The 13,725-nt window shown below is 47.4% G+C and overlaps 1 protein-coding gene across 3 annotated transcripts in view; it reads left to right on the forward strand.

The window, feature by feature from the left end:
* The first annotated feature begins 7,174 nt into the window (after nt 1-7,174).
* The window catches only part of pcmt (protein-L-isoaspartate (D-aspartate) O-methyltransferase), a 60,526-nt gene continuing 53,975 nt past the window's right edge, over nt 7,175-13,725 (forward strand). For all 3 annotated transcript variants that reach the window (XM_068044517.1, XM_068044516.1, XM_068044518.1), the window contains exon 1: nt 7,175-7,365. In XM_068044517.1, coding sequence (XP_067900618.1) covers nt 7,185-7,365 — 181 coding nt within the window. In that variant the 5' untranslated portion in view covers nt 7,175-7,184. The remainder of the gene's footprint in view (nt 7,366-13,725) is intronic.

Consider the following 13,725-nt stretch of genomic DNA (forward strand, 5'->3'; position numbering starts at 1 on the left):
ATGCAGTGCTGCAGGAGGTCAGCTGACAATATTTTGTTCCCGTGCAATGCCGTGAGAGGTCAGCTGACATTAACAATATGCACCTGGCACAATGCCGCTGGAGGTCAGCTCACATTAATATTATGCGCCTGGCGCCATGCCACAGAGGGTCAGCTGACAATATTATGGGCCTGGTGCAATACTGCAGGAGGTCAGCTTTTGTTGGTATTATGTGCCTGGTGTAATGCCATGAAGGTCAGCTTACAATATTATATGCCTGGTGCAATTCTATGGGACAATATTATGCTGAAAATATTATGCGCCAAGCACAAAGCCATGGGAGGTCAGCTGACAGTAATATGATGCACCTGGCGCACTGACACAGGAGGTGAGCTAACATCAATACGATGCACCTAGTGCAATGCTGCAGGAGGTCAGCTGACATTATTATGTGCCTGGTGCAATGCCCCAGCAAGTCAGATGACATTAATACTATGTGCTGGGCGCAAAACCGCAGGGGTTCAGCTGACATTAATACTATGCGCCTGGTACAATACTGTGGGAGGTCATCTGACATTAATACTATGTGCCTAGTGCAATGCCGCGGGAGGTCAGCTGACATTAATACTATGCGCCTGGTGCAACGCCCTGGGAAGTCAGCTGACATTAATACTATGTGCCTGGCACAATACAGCGCGAGGTCAGCTGACGTTAATACTATGCACCTGGTGCAATACTGCAGGAAGTCAGCTGATAGTAATACTATGTGCCTAGTGCATTTCCACGGGAGGTCAGCTGACATTAATACTATGTGTCTGGTGCAACGCCGTGGGAAGTCAGCTGACATTCATACTATGCGCCGAGTTCAATGCCGCGAGAGGCCAGCTGACATTAATACTAGGTGTCTGGTGCAATGCCCCAGCAAGTCAGATGACATTAATATTATGTGCCTGGTGCAATGCCTCAATAAGTCAGCTGACATTAATACTATGCGCGTGGCACAATACCGCGCGAGGTCAGCTGACATTAATACTATGCACTTGGTGCAATGCCGCGGGAGGTAAGCTGACCAATGCCGTGGGAGGTCAGCTGACATTAATACTATGTGCCTGGTGCAATATTGCGGGAGATCAGCTGACATTAATACTATGGGCCTGGTGCAACCCCTAGGGAAGTCAGCTGACATTAATACTATGCGTTTAATGAAATGCCGGGGAGGTCAGCTGACATTAATACTGTTTAATACTATATGCCTGGCGCAATGCTGCAGGAGGTTAGCTGACATTAATATGATGGCACCTGGCACATTGCTGTTGGAGGTCAGCTGACATTAACACTAACTGCCTGGCGCAATGCCCCGGGAAGTCAGCTGACATTAATACTATGTGCCTGGCGCAATGCCGCGGGAGGTCAGCTGACTTTAATATGATGCACCTGGCACATTGCTGCTGGAGGTCAGCTGATGTTAATACTATATGCCTGGCTCAATGCCCCTGGGAAGTCAGCTGAAATTAATACTATGTCCCTAATGCGATGCCCCAAGAAGTCAGCTGACATTAATACTATGCGCCTGGCACAATACTATGGGAGGTCAGCTGACATTAATACTATGTGCCTGGCGCAATACTACGGGAGGTCAGCTGACATAAATACTATGCGTTGGTGCAACGACCAGGGAAGTCAGCTGACATTAATACTATGCGCCTAGTGCAATGCCGCGGGAGGTCAGCTGATATTAATACTATGTGCCTGGCACAAAACCATGGGAGGTCAGCTGACATTCATACTATGCGCCTGGTGCAAGCCCTGGGAAGTCAGCTAACATTCAAACTATGCGCCTAGTGCAATTCCGTGGGAGGTCAGCTAACATTAATACTATGTGCCAGGCACAGAATTGCAGGAGGTCAGCTGACATTAATACTATGCGCCTGGTGCAATACTGCAGGAAGTCAGCTGATAGGAATACTATGTGCCTGACGCATTATCGCAGGCGGTCAGCTGACATTAATACTATGCACCTGGTGCAATGCTGGAGGGAAAACTGACCAATACCGCGGGAGGTCAGCTGACATTAATACTATGTGCTTGGTGCAATGCCGTGGGAGGTCAGCTGATATTAATACTATGTGCTTGGTGCAATGCCGCGGGAGGTAGGCTGACCAATGCCGCGGGAGGTCAGCTGACGTTAATACTATGGGCCTGGTGCAACCCCCAGGGAGGTCAGCTGACATTAATACTATGTGCCTGGCGCAATGCCCCGGGAAGTCAGCTGACATTAATACTATGCGCCTAGTGCAATGTCGCAGGAGGTCAGCTGACATTGATACTATGTGCCAGCGCAATGCCGCGGGAGGTCAGCTGAATTTAATATGATGCACCTGGCACATTGCTGCTGGAGGTCAGCTGATGTTAATACTATATGCCTGACTCAATGCCCCTGAGAAGTCAGCTGAAATTAATACTATGCGCCTGGCCCAAAACCGCGAAAGTTCAGCTGACATTAATACTATGCGGCTGGCACAATACTGTGGGAGGTCAGCTGACATTGATACTATGCGCCTGGTGCAATACTGCAGGAAGTTAGCTGATAGGAATACTAAGTGCCTAGCACATTGCTGCGGGAGATCAGCTAAGATTACTACTATGTGCCTGGTGCAATGCTGGGGGAGGTCAGCTGACATTAATACTATGCGCCTGGTCAATATTGCGGGAGGTCAGTTGACGTTAATACTATGGGCATGGTGCAACCCCCAGGGAAGTCAGCTGACATTAATACTATGCGCCTGACGCAATACTGCGGGAGGTCAGCTGACGTTAATACTATATGCCTGACTCAATTCCCCTGGGAAGTCAGCTGAAATTAATATTATGTGCCTGGTGCAATGCCCCAAGAAGTAAACTGAAATTAAGACTATGCGCCTGGCACAAAACCGCAGGAGTTCAGCTGACATTAATACTATGTGCCTGGCGCAATACTGCAGAAGATCAGCTGACGTTAATACTATGTGCTTAGTACAATTCCTCGGGACGTCAGCTGACATTGATACTATGTTCCTGGTGCATTGGCGCGGGAGGTTAGCTGACTTTAATATGATGGCACCTGGTACATTGCTGCTGGAGGTCAGCTGATGTTAATACTATGTGCCTAGGGCAATGCCGGGGGAGGTCAGCAGACATTAATACTACGTACCTGGCGCAATGCCGCGAGAGGTCAGCTGACTTTAATACTATGTGCCTGGCGCAATGCCCCGGGAAGTCAGCTGACATTAATACTATGCGCCTAGTGCAATGTCGCAGGAGGTCAGCTGACATTGATACTATGTGCCAGCGCAATGCCGCGGGAGGTCAGCTGAATTTAATATGATGCACCTGGCACATTGCTGCTGGAGGTCAGCTGATGTTAATACTATATGCCTGACTCAATGCCCCTGAGAAGTCAGCTGAAATTAATACTATGCGCCTGGCCCAAAACCGCGAAAGTTCAGCTGACATTAATACTATGCGGCTGGCACAATACTGTGGGAGGTCAGCTGACATTGATACTATGCGCCTGGTGCAATACTGCAGGAAGTTAGCTGATAGGAATACTAAGTGCCTAGCACATTGCTGCGGGAGATCAGCTAAGATTACTACTATGTGCCTGGTGCAATGCTGGGGGAGGTCAGCTGACATTAATACTATGCGCCTGGTCAATATTGCGGGAGGTCAGTTGACGTTAATACTATGGGCATGGTGCAACCCCCAGGGAAGTCAGCTGACATTAATACTATGCGCCTGACGCAATACTGCGGGAGGTCAGCTGACGTTAATACTATATGCCTGACTCAATTCCCCTGGGAAGTCAGCTGAAATTAATATTATGTGCCTGGTGCAATGCCCCAAGAAGTAAACTGAAATTAAGACTATGCGCCTGGCACAAAACCGCAGGAATTCAGCTGACATTAATACTATGTGCCTGGCGCAATACTGCAGAAGATCAGCTGACGTTAATACTATGTGCTTAGTACAATTCCTCGGGACGTCAGCTGACATTGATACTATGTTCCTGGTGCATTGGCGCGGGAGGTTAGCTGACTTTAATATGATGGCACCTGGTACATTGCTGCTGGAGGTCAGCTGATGTTAATACTATGTGCCTAGGGCAATGCCGGGGGAGGTCAGCAGACATTAATACTACGTACCTGGCGCAATGCCGCGAGAGGTCAGCTGACTTTAATACTATGTGCCGAGTGCAATGCCGCGGGAGGTCAGCTGACTTTAATATGATGCACCTGGCACATTGCTGCTGGAGGTCAGCTGACGTTAATACTATATGCCTGGCTCATTACCCCTGGGAAGTCAGCTGAAATTAATACTATGTGCCTGGCGCAATACTGTCGGAGGTCAGCTGACATTAATAGTATGCGCGTGGAGCAATACTACGGGAGGTCCGCTGACATTCATACTGTGTGCCTGGCGCAATACTGCAGGAGGTCAGCTGATGTTAATACTATGGGCCTAGTGCAATTCCGTGGGACGTCAGCTGACATTGATACTGTGTGCCTGGCGCATTGCCGCGGGAGGTTAGCTGACTTTAATATGATGGCACCTAGCACATTGCTGCTGTAGGTCAGCTGAAGTTAATACTATGTGCCTAGTGCAATGTGGGGGGAGGTCAGCTGACATTAATACTATGCGCCTTGCACAAAACCACGGGAGGTCAGCTGACATTCATACTATGCGCCTAGTGCAATGCGGCGGGAGGTCAGCTGATAGTAATACTACGTGCCTAGTGCAATTCCGCAGGAGGTCAGCTGACCTTAATACTATGGGCCTGGTGCAACCCATAGGGAGGTCAGCTGACATTAATACTATGCATCTGGTGTAATACTGCGGGAGGTCAGCTGACGTTAATACTATGTGCCAAGTGCAATGCGGGGGGAGGTCAGTTGACATTAATACTATGCACCTGGCGCAATACTGCGGGAGGTCAGCTGACATTAATACTACGTGCCTGGCACAGAACCGCGGGAGGTCAGCTAACATTCATACTATGTTCCGAGTGCGATGCGGCAGGAGGTCAGCTGATAGTAATGAGATGTGCCTAGTGCAATTCCGTGGGAGGTCAGCTGACGTTAATACTATGGGCCTGGTGCAACCCCCAGGGAAGTCAGCTGACTTTAATACTATGCGTCTGGCGCAATACCGTGGGAGGTCAGCTGACGTTAATACTTTGTGCCAACTGCAATGCCACGGGAGGCCAGCTGACATTAATACTATGTGCCAAGTGCAATGCCTCGGGAGGTCAGCTGACATTAATACTATGCGCCTAGTGCAATGCCGGGGAAGGTCAGCTGACATTAATACTATTTAATACTATGTGCCTTGCACAATGCTGCAGGAAGTTAGCTGACATTAATATGATGGCACCTGGCACATTGCTGCTGGAGGTCAGCTGATATTAACACTATGTGCTTGATGCAATGCCCCAGGAGGTCAGCTGACATTAATACTATGTGCCAAGTGCAATGCCGCAGGAGGTCAGCTGACATTAATACTTTGCGCCTAGTGCAATGCCGGGGAAGGTCAGCTGACATTAATACTATTTAATACTATGTGCCTTGCACAATGCTGCAGGAAGTTAGCTGACATTAATATGATGGCACCTGGCACATTGCTGCTGGAGGTCAGCTGATATTAATACTATGTGCCTGATGCAATGCCCCAGGAGGTCAGCTGACATAAATACTATGTGCCTGGCGCGATGCCACAGGAGGTCAGCTGACTTTAATAGGATGTAGCTGGCACATTGCTGCTGGAGGTCAGCTGACATTAATACTATGTTGCAATGCAATGCCACGGCAGGTCAGCTGACATTAATACTATGTGCCTGGTGCAACACCTTGGGAAGTCAGCTGGCATTAAAACTATGCACCTGGCGCAATACTGTGGGAGGTCAGCTGACGTTAATACTATGTGCCAAGTGCACTGCAACGGGATGTCAGCTGACATTAATACTGTGCGCCTGGCACAATGCTGCTGGAGGTCAGCTGACATTAATACTTTGTGTCTGGCACAATGCCCCAAGAAGTCAGCTGACATTAATACTATGCGCCTGGCACAATGCCTCGGGAGGTCAGCTGACATTAATACTATGCGCCTGGCACAAAACCGTGGGACTTCAGCTGACATTAATACTATGTGCCTGGCACAATGCCCCAAGAAGTCAGCTGACATTAATACTATGTGCCTAGTGCAATGCCGTGGGAGGTCAGCTGACATTAATACTATGCTCCTGGTGCAATGCCCCGGGAAGTCAGCTGACATTGATACTATATGCCTGGCGCAATGCTGCCGGAGGTCAGCTGACATTAATATGATGGCACCTGGCACATTGCTGCTGGAGGTCAGCTGACATTAATACCATGCGCCTGGTGCAAGTACTATGTGCCTGGCGCAATCCCTCGGGAAGTCAGCTGAGATTAAAACTATGCCCCTAGTGCAATGTCGCGGGAGGTCAGCTGACATTAATACTATGGTCGCCTGGTGCAATGCCCCGAGAAGTCAGCTGACATGAATACTATGCGCCTGGTGCAATGCCGCGGGAGGTCAGATGATTATTATGGGACTGGTGCAATACTGCGGGAGGTCAGCTGCTATCAGTATTCTGCGTCTGGTGTAATGGTGGTCAGCTTACAATATTATGCGGCTGACGCAATTCTATGCGACAACATTATGCTGACAATATGTTGCAACTGACACAATGCCACGGGAGGTCAGCTGACATTAATACTATGTGCCTGGACATTGCCGCGGGAGGTCAACAGACGTTACTATTACGCCATGCGGAAGGCCTGCCAATATCGGGCCGAGACCCTGCAGTGCAGTTGGTTTTAGGTTTTGAGGCAATGCGGTATTCCCATTCCACCTGCAGCTGCGTGACGTCATTAGCCCATATCACGTGGGGGTCAGCCGCTGGCCTGCACCAAGGCGGATCCCTATCTAATCCTCCCCTATGTACGACAGAGGGATATGCGTTCTCACGAGTGCCTCAACTGGCGCTTCGCAGCTCATAGCTATTGTGGAGGCATTTCCATTCCGAGAACGTAAATAATGCTGCGGATTCATCTGATCGCGTAAAAAACCTGCGGCCTGGCGCTGTGATTTTTGTTAATCAGGTTCCCCCCGCCTTCCACGTATAGTGGGCGGGCTCTCTTTATGACGACATGGAGGCTGGCGGTGACGTCGGCGTGGTGTCGGTGGTGGAAGTGATAAGCATTGTGGGTAGAACAGTGTGCGCAGGCGTGTTACTGACGGCGGCCTTGTACCTGCTGTGTGAGCTGTGTCAGAGGATGGCCTGGAAGTGCGGGGGAGACAGCCAAGCAGAGCTCGTTAACAACCTGCGGAGTGAGTGCTGGGGAGGGGCGTGGGGCGTGGGGCGGAGCGGGAGGGGACAGGTACTCGCCGGCCAGCAACACCGCTTCCGATCGTCTCTTAAAGCCACCGTGGCAGCCAGGCGAGGCTCACTGGCTTCTGTGGGACTATGAGGCGGGGGTGGGGCCCCTTGCCCGCGGGTGGCAGGGGGCCGTTGAAAGTAGGCGGAGCGCGCTGCCCAATGCAGGCAGAGGTAGAGCCGCAGTCAGTGCACGATCCAGATTGGGTGGGTCGATTTACTCAACCCAGTCTTGCGCGGCTGGGGCACTGTCAAGCGTTGCGGCCGATGATGCTGGGCTGACCGAGCAGGGTATAGCAGCTAGTGATGTGTTGGCCACTGCACGTTTGGGCGGCACAGTGGCGCAGTGGTTAACACCGCAGCTCCAGCGACCCGGGTTCAATTCTGGGTACTGCCTGTGTGGAGTTTGCAAATTCTCCCTGTGTCTGTGTGGGTTTTCTCCTGGTGCTCAGGTTTCCTCCCACAAGCAGGTTGGTAGGTAAATTGGTCATTATAATTGGCCCCTAGTATAGGTAGGTGGTAGGGAAAAATAGAGATAGGTGGGGATGTGGTAGGAATATGGGAAAGTTTAGGATTAGTATATATGGGTGGTTGATGGTCGGCACAGACTCGGTGGGCTGAAGGGCCTGTTTCAGTGCTGTATTAAACTAAACATTGTGGCTATGGCCAAGCTGTGAATCTACAGCGGTGAGTTGAAGGAATAGTTTTCATTGATTATAGGCCCCAAATAATCCCTTCTGTAATGGGAGGTGACCTAGTCTGATCTGGGAACCCATCATGTTGGTTGGTGCAGGACCCACCCACAGATGGTGTACCTTGATAATGGGCGGTTCCTACCTGACAGCAATTAGAGGTAAAAACAGTTCCGATGAAGGGTCACTGACCCGAAACGTTAACTCTGCTTCTCTCCACAAGCTGCCAGACCTGATGAGTGGTTCCAGCATTTCTTGTTTTTATTTCAGATTTCCAGCATCTGCAGTATTATGCTTTTATAATAGAGGTAAAAACAAAAAGTGCTGGAAATGCTCAGCAGGTCTGGCAGCATTCGTGTAGCGAGAAAGAGTTTAATGCTTCAGGTCTGTGACTTTTCAGTTCTGATGAAAGGTCACAGACCTGAAACGTTAACTCTGTTTCTCCCTCCACAGATGCTGCCTGACCTGCTGAGTATTCCCAGCAATTTTTGTTTTTATTTCAGATTTCCAGCATCTGCAGTATTTCGCTTATATTTTAGCGGTTAGAGGTTGTTAGCCTTGGTATATGGTAATGTTGCAGATGTAGCCATCCTTTTTCACCCCAGATTTCCCACTCTCTTCCTGCAGGTATGAGACTTTGTACATCTGTCAGGAGAGGCCATAAGGCTAGTGGCCAGTACATAATTTAAAAATTACAATGAATGTGTTTGGAAAGGTGTTCATTTTCTTTTTCCAGTGATAAAACTTTGTTGTCAGACTGCATATTTTAGATCCAGGGATTAATATCTGAAATTGATACATGGAGGGCCAGGCCGTTTCTGATCATGCCTTGTGACGTGAATGAATTTCCTAAATGCAAGACTGAATCGTGTTGCTGAACATTTGTAGAGGTGAAATCAGTGCCAGTTTGATCATTTAGACAGCACCTAATGTTGGAGGAGTTGCAAGTCAAATGGTTAAGAGATCAGACAACTGATTAATGGTCTTTTGGTCTGTCTGGCTATATGTCCAAAAGGTTTCTCTGGCTGCAACCATTCATAGGCAGTCAAAGGATATCTCCCAATCCTTCAATAATATCTAATCTGGTTTGTAGTAACAATGAGACCTCTGGTTTCAAATGGGAAAGAATTATCATCTTTTGAGTTCTTGGTTCATTATTACTTCTGTATATCCATTATAATTTTCAATTTTATTCATAAACCAAATGTTTGTACAGCGTTTCAAGAGAATTATGCAGGTTTAACTTTTTTTTAGGTGTCTCATTCATGCATTGATTTTTTCAGTCATAATCATTTGCTGGATTTATACTGGTTCTGTGGTTGCAGTTTAAATAATTTTTTTAACTTGATATCTAGCTTTTTAAATTCTGGAGATCCAAGCAATGTTGTCTTATTAAAAAATGAAAAGTTTTGAAATTAAAAGTTAAGATGGAATGATGTACAGAGAGATTTGGGTGTTCAGGTCCATTGTTCCCTGAAGGTGGCAACGCAGGTCAATAGAGTGGTCAAGAAGGCATACGGCATGCTTTCCTTCATCGGACGGGGTATTGAGTACAAGGGTTGGCAGGTCATGTTACAGTTGTATAAGACTTTGGTTCGGCCACATTTGGAATACTGCGTGCAGTTCTGGTCGCCACATTACCAAAAGGATGTAGATGCTTTGGAGAGGGTGCAGAGGAGGTTCACCAGGATGTTGCCTGGTATGGTGGGCGCTAGCTGTGAAGAGAGGTTGAGCAGATTAGGATTATTTTCATTAGAAAGACGGAGGTTGAGGGGGGACCTGATTTGAGGTGTACAAAATCATGAGAGGTATAGACAGGGTGGATAGCAAGAAGCTTTTTCCCAGAGTGGGGGATTCAATTACTAGGGGTCACGAGTTCAAAGTGAGAGGGGAAAAGTTTAGGGGGGATATGCGTGGAAAGTTCTTTACGCAGAGGGTGGTGGGTGCCTGGAACGCGTTGCCAGCGGAGGTGGTAGACGCGGGCACGATAGCGTCTTTTAAGATGTATCTAGACAGATACATGAATGGGCAGGAAGCAAAGAGATACAGACCCTTAGAAAATAGGCGACAGGTTTAGATAGAGGATCTGGATCGGCGCAGGCTTGGAGGGCCTGTTCCTGTGCTGTAATTTTCTTTGTTCTTTGAACCTTTGACCACTCCCAGCATATAATCTGGCCAGTATTCCAGTGCAGCATTGATGGGCTGTTGTGTTGTTTGAGGTGGTGTTGTCTGCTCAGGCAAGTGTTAGATCTCCTGGCCCTATTCCCAGAAGAGCAGAAAGTTTTCCTGGTGCACTGGGCATCACTGATATCACCAATAACTTTGAGTGGTTAATTGTCTCCGACCTATTGAAGGTACAAGAGCACATGTCGGAGAAAGACCAGGGTGAGTTTGACTTTAAGGAAGATTTTTCATGTCTTTATGTTCCAAAGTGCTTCAGAGATAATGAATTGCTTTTGAAGAATAGTCTGTGTTCTTTGGACAAAATTAAGTGGTAAGTGAGAGTTCAGTTGATCTATCATACTAAGGTCAAGGGGATAATTGGTATGGCAGAACAAACAATTCAAAGAAGGAAGCACAAACAATAACAACTTATATAGCACGTTTAACGTAATAAAACGTTCAAAGACTCTTCGCAGGAGCATTATATAACATAATGACATTGAGCTGCATAAGGAAATATTGGGTCAAATGACCAAAAGCTTGGTCAAAAAGGTAGGTTTTAAGGAGTTCCTTAAAGGACGAAAATGAGGTGGAGAGGTGTAGGGTGGTTCTTCCAGAGTTTAGGGCCTAGGCAACTGAAAGTGCGGAAGCCAATGGAGCAATTAAAATCAGGGATGCTCAAGAGGCCAGACTTGGGAGTACTGATAACTTGGAGGGTTGTGGGGCTGGAGGAAATTGCAGAGCTAGGGAGGGGAGAGGCCATAGAGGAATTTGAAAACAAGGATGAGAATTTTTAGATAAAGATGTTGTTTGACCAGGAGCCAATGTAGGTCAGCAAGCAGAGGGGTGATAGATGAACAGGACTTGGTGCAAGTTAAGACACAAGCAGCAGGGTTTATGGACTGTAGAATGTGGGAAACCAGCTAGGAGTGCATGGAATAATTAAGTCTCAAAGTAATGAAGGCATGAATGAGAGTTTCAGCAGCACATGAGCTGAGGTGGGGCAAAGTGAAGTGATGTTATATAGGTGGAAATAGGCACTCTTGGTGATGGCATGAATATGAGGTTGGAAGCTCGTCGTGTGGCCAAATGTAACACTAAGGTTGCAAGCAGACTGCTTTTTTTAATCTCAAGACTGTTGCCAGGAAGAGGGGTGGAGTCATTAGCTAGGGAATGGAGTTTGGAGAGAGGACCGAAAACAATGGCTTCAGTCTTTCAATATTAAATTGGAGGAAATTTCTGCCCGTACTGGATGTCGAATAAGCAGTCTGAAGGCTTAGCAATAGTGGAGAAGTTGAGAGAGATGGTGGTGAGGTAGAACTGGATGTTGTCAGTGTACGTGAGAAAACTGGGAACTACAGGCCAGTGAGTCTGACATCAGTTGTTGGAAAAATGCTGGAATCTCTTAAGGACGTCTTAATGTGCTTAAACCGTAGTATGATCAAAGTCAGCATGGTTTTACAAAAGGGAGATCATGTTGATAGTTACATCCTCTAAAAACTAGTAGGGTAGATAAAGGGGAAACAGTAGATGTAGTATACTTGGATTTTCAAAAGACATTCGATAGGTTGGTTGGCTTCATTCCATCTGCAAAAGATGATGGACACGCAGCAGACAATCATTTAGATGGGGTGTCTTCTCTTGGTGCACCATTTTTGATGGCTGTGAAGGCCAATCCTTGAGAAGCAAGTTCTGCCACAAGTGCTGCATGTGAAGCTGCCAAATGATGCCGAGTTGTTTTTTACGTTGGCGCCTGCTGCCAAAACTCTGCAGCAACTGGTCATCCTGGTAGTGCACGCCAGTCCATAGGATGTGTCGCCATTTCCCTCTTTTGCCAGCAAATGACTCCCAAGTGCGTTAGTCAACAGTTAAGCCCTCGTCACACTTTTTCAAGTATCCTTGAAGTGGAGCTTTGGGCGCCTCACTTGTCGTCTGGCCCCGGCTACCTCACCAGACAGAAGGTCTTTGGTATGCTATTGTTTTTCATTCTGCCGCTGTGTTCGATTCACCGAAACCACCTCTGTTTGATTCGTGCCTACACTCTTGGGAGCTCTGCCTTTGAGAGGACTGCTACATTTGTGATTTTAGTCCTACCAGGATATACCCATAATGCGCCGCAGCCAGCAAAGAACGAAATTATTGAGCTGCTTTTTCTTGTAGCTGTAAGTGCCTATGTTTCACAGCCATACAGCAAGGTGCTGAGAACACAGGCCTTCTAAACCATCAGCTTGGTCCTAAAGATCAGCTTGGTGTTATTCCATGTGCGTTTTGCAAGTCTGTCAAAGGCAGTAGCTGCTTTCCCTACATGTGTATCGAGCTCTGCATTAAAGAACAGATCGTCTGTCTCCATGGACCCAAGGTAGCAGAATATGCTAACCACTTCCAGTGGGGTGTTGTTTAGTGTGATCAGGGTTGAAGATGCAACACCTTGTCCCATGACCACGGTTTTCTTGATGCTTATAGTCAAGGAGACAAGTTATCGGCATGAGAGAGACAGCCCATGAGTCCTTTGTAGCTGAATTTCCATGTGAGCAATTAGTGCAGCATCAGCATAGGGGAGTTCTCTGTTCAGGAAGTGATGTGTTTTTGTCTTCCCTTTCAGCCTTAATAGATTGTAGAGCTTGCGTCTGACCCAGTGTGCAAGTAGACCCCTTCCATATATGCAGGGAAGGGAAAGGTCAGAAACATGGAGAAGATGATGCCAGACAGAGTGGGAGCTAGGTCACAACCCTGTTTCACTCCATTCTTCACTCTGAAACTTTTGGAAGTGGAGCCATCAAACTGCACAGTGCAGTGCATATTATCATTCAATAAGGTGCCATACAAAAGGTTACTACACAAGATAAGGACTCATGGAGTTGGGGTTGATATATTGGCATGGATAAAGGATTGGACAGGAAGCAAAGAATAGGGATAAACCGGGCATTTTCAAGTTTGCAGGCTGTAACTAGCGGAGTGCTGCAAGGATCAGTGCTGGGGCCTCAGCTATTTACAATCTATATTAATGACTTGGATGAAGCGACAGAATAATGTATCTGTTTGCTAATCCTACAAAGCTAGGTGAAAATGCAAGCTATGAGGAGAACACAGAGGCTGCAAAGAGATATAGACAGGTTAATTGAGTGGGCAACAAGATGGCAGATGGAGAATAATATGGAGAAGCATGAGGTTATTCACCTTGTAGTAAGAATAGTAAAGCGGAATTTTTTAAAGTGGCATGCAACTTGTAAATGTTAATATTCAGAGGGACTTGGGTGTACTTGTACAAGGAACACAACGTTGGCATGTAGGTACAGCAAGCAATTAGGAAGGCAAATAGCATGTTGGCCTTTATTGCAAGGGCATTGGAGAACAAGACTAAAGAAGTCTTGCTACAGTTGTGCAGGGCTTTGGTGAGACCACACCTGGAATACTATGTGCAGTTTTAGCCTATACTTGTTTTGTAGGAGGAACAGTGAC

Source organism: Heterodontus francisci, chromosome 13, assembly GCF_036365525.1.
Source record: "Heterodontus francisci isolate sHetFra1 chromosome 13, sHetFra1.hap1, whole genome shotgun sequence".
Lineage (NCBI taxonomy): Eukaryota > Metazoa > Chordata > Chondrichthyes > Heterodontiformes > Heterodontidae > Heterodontus > Heterodontus francisci.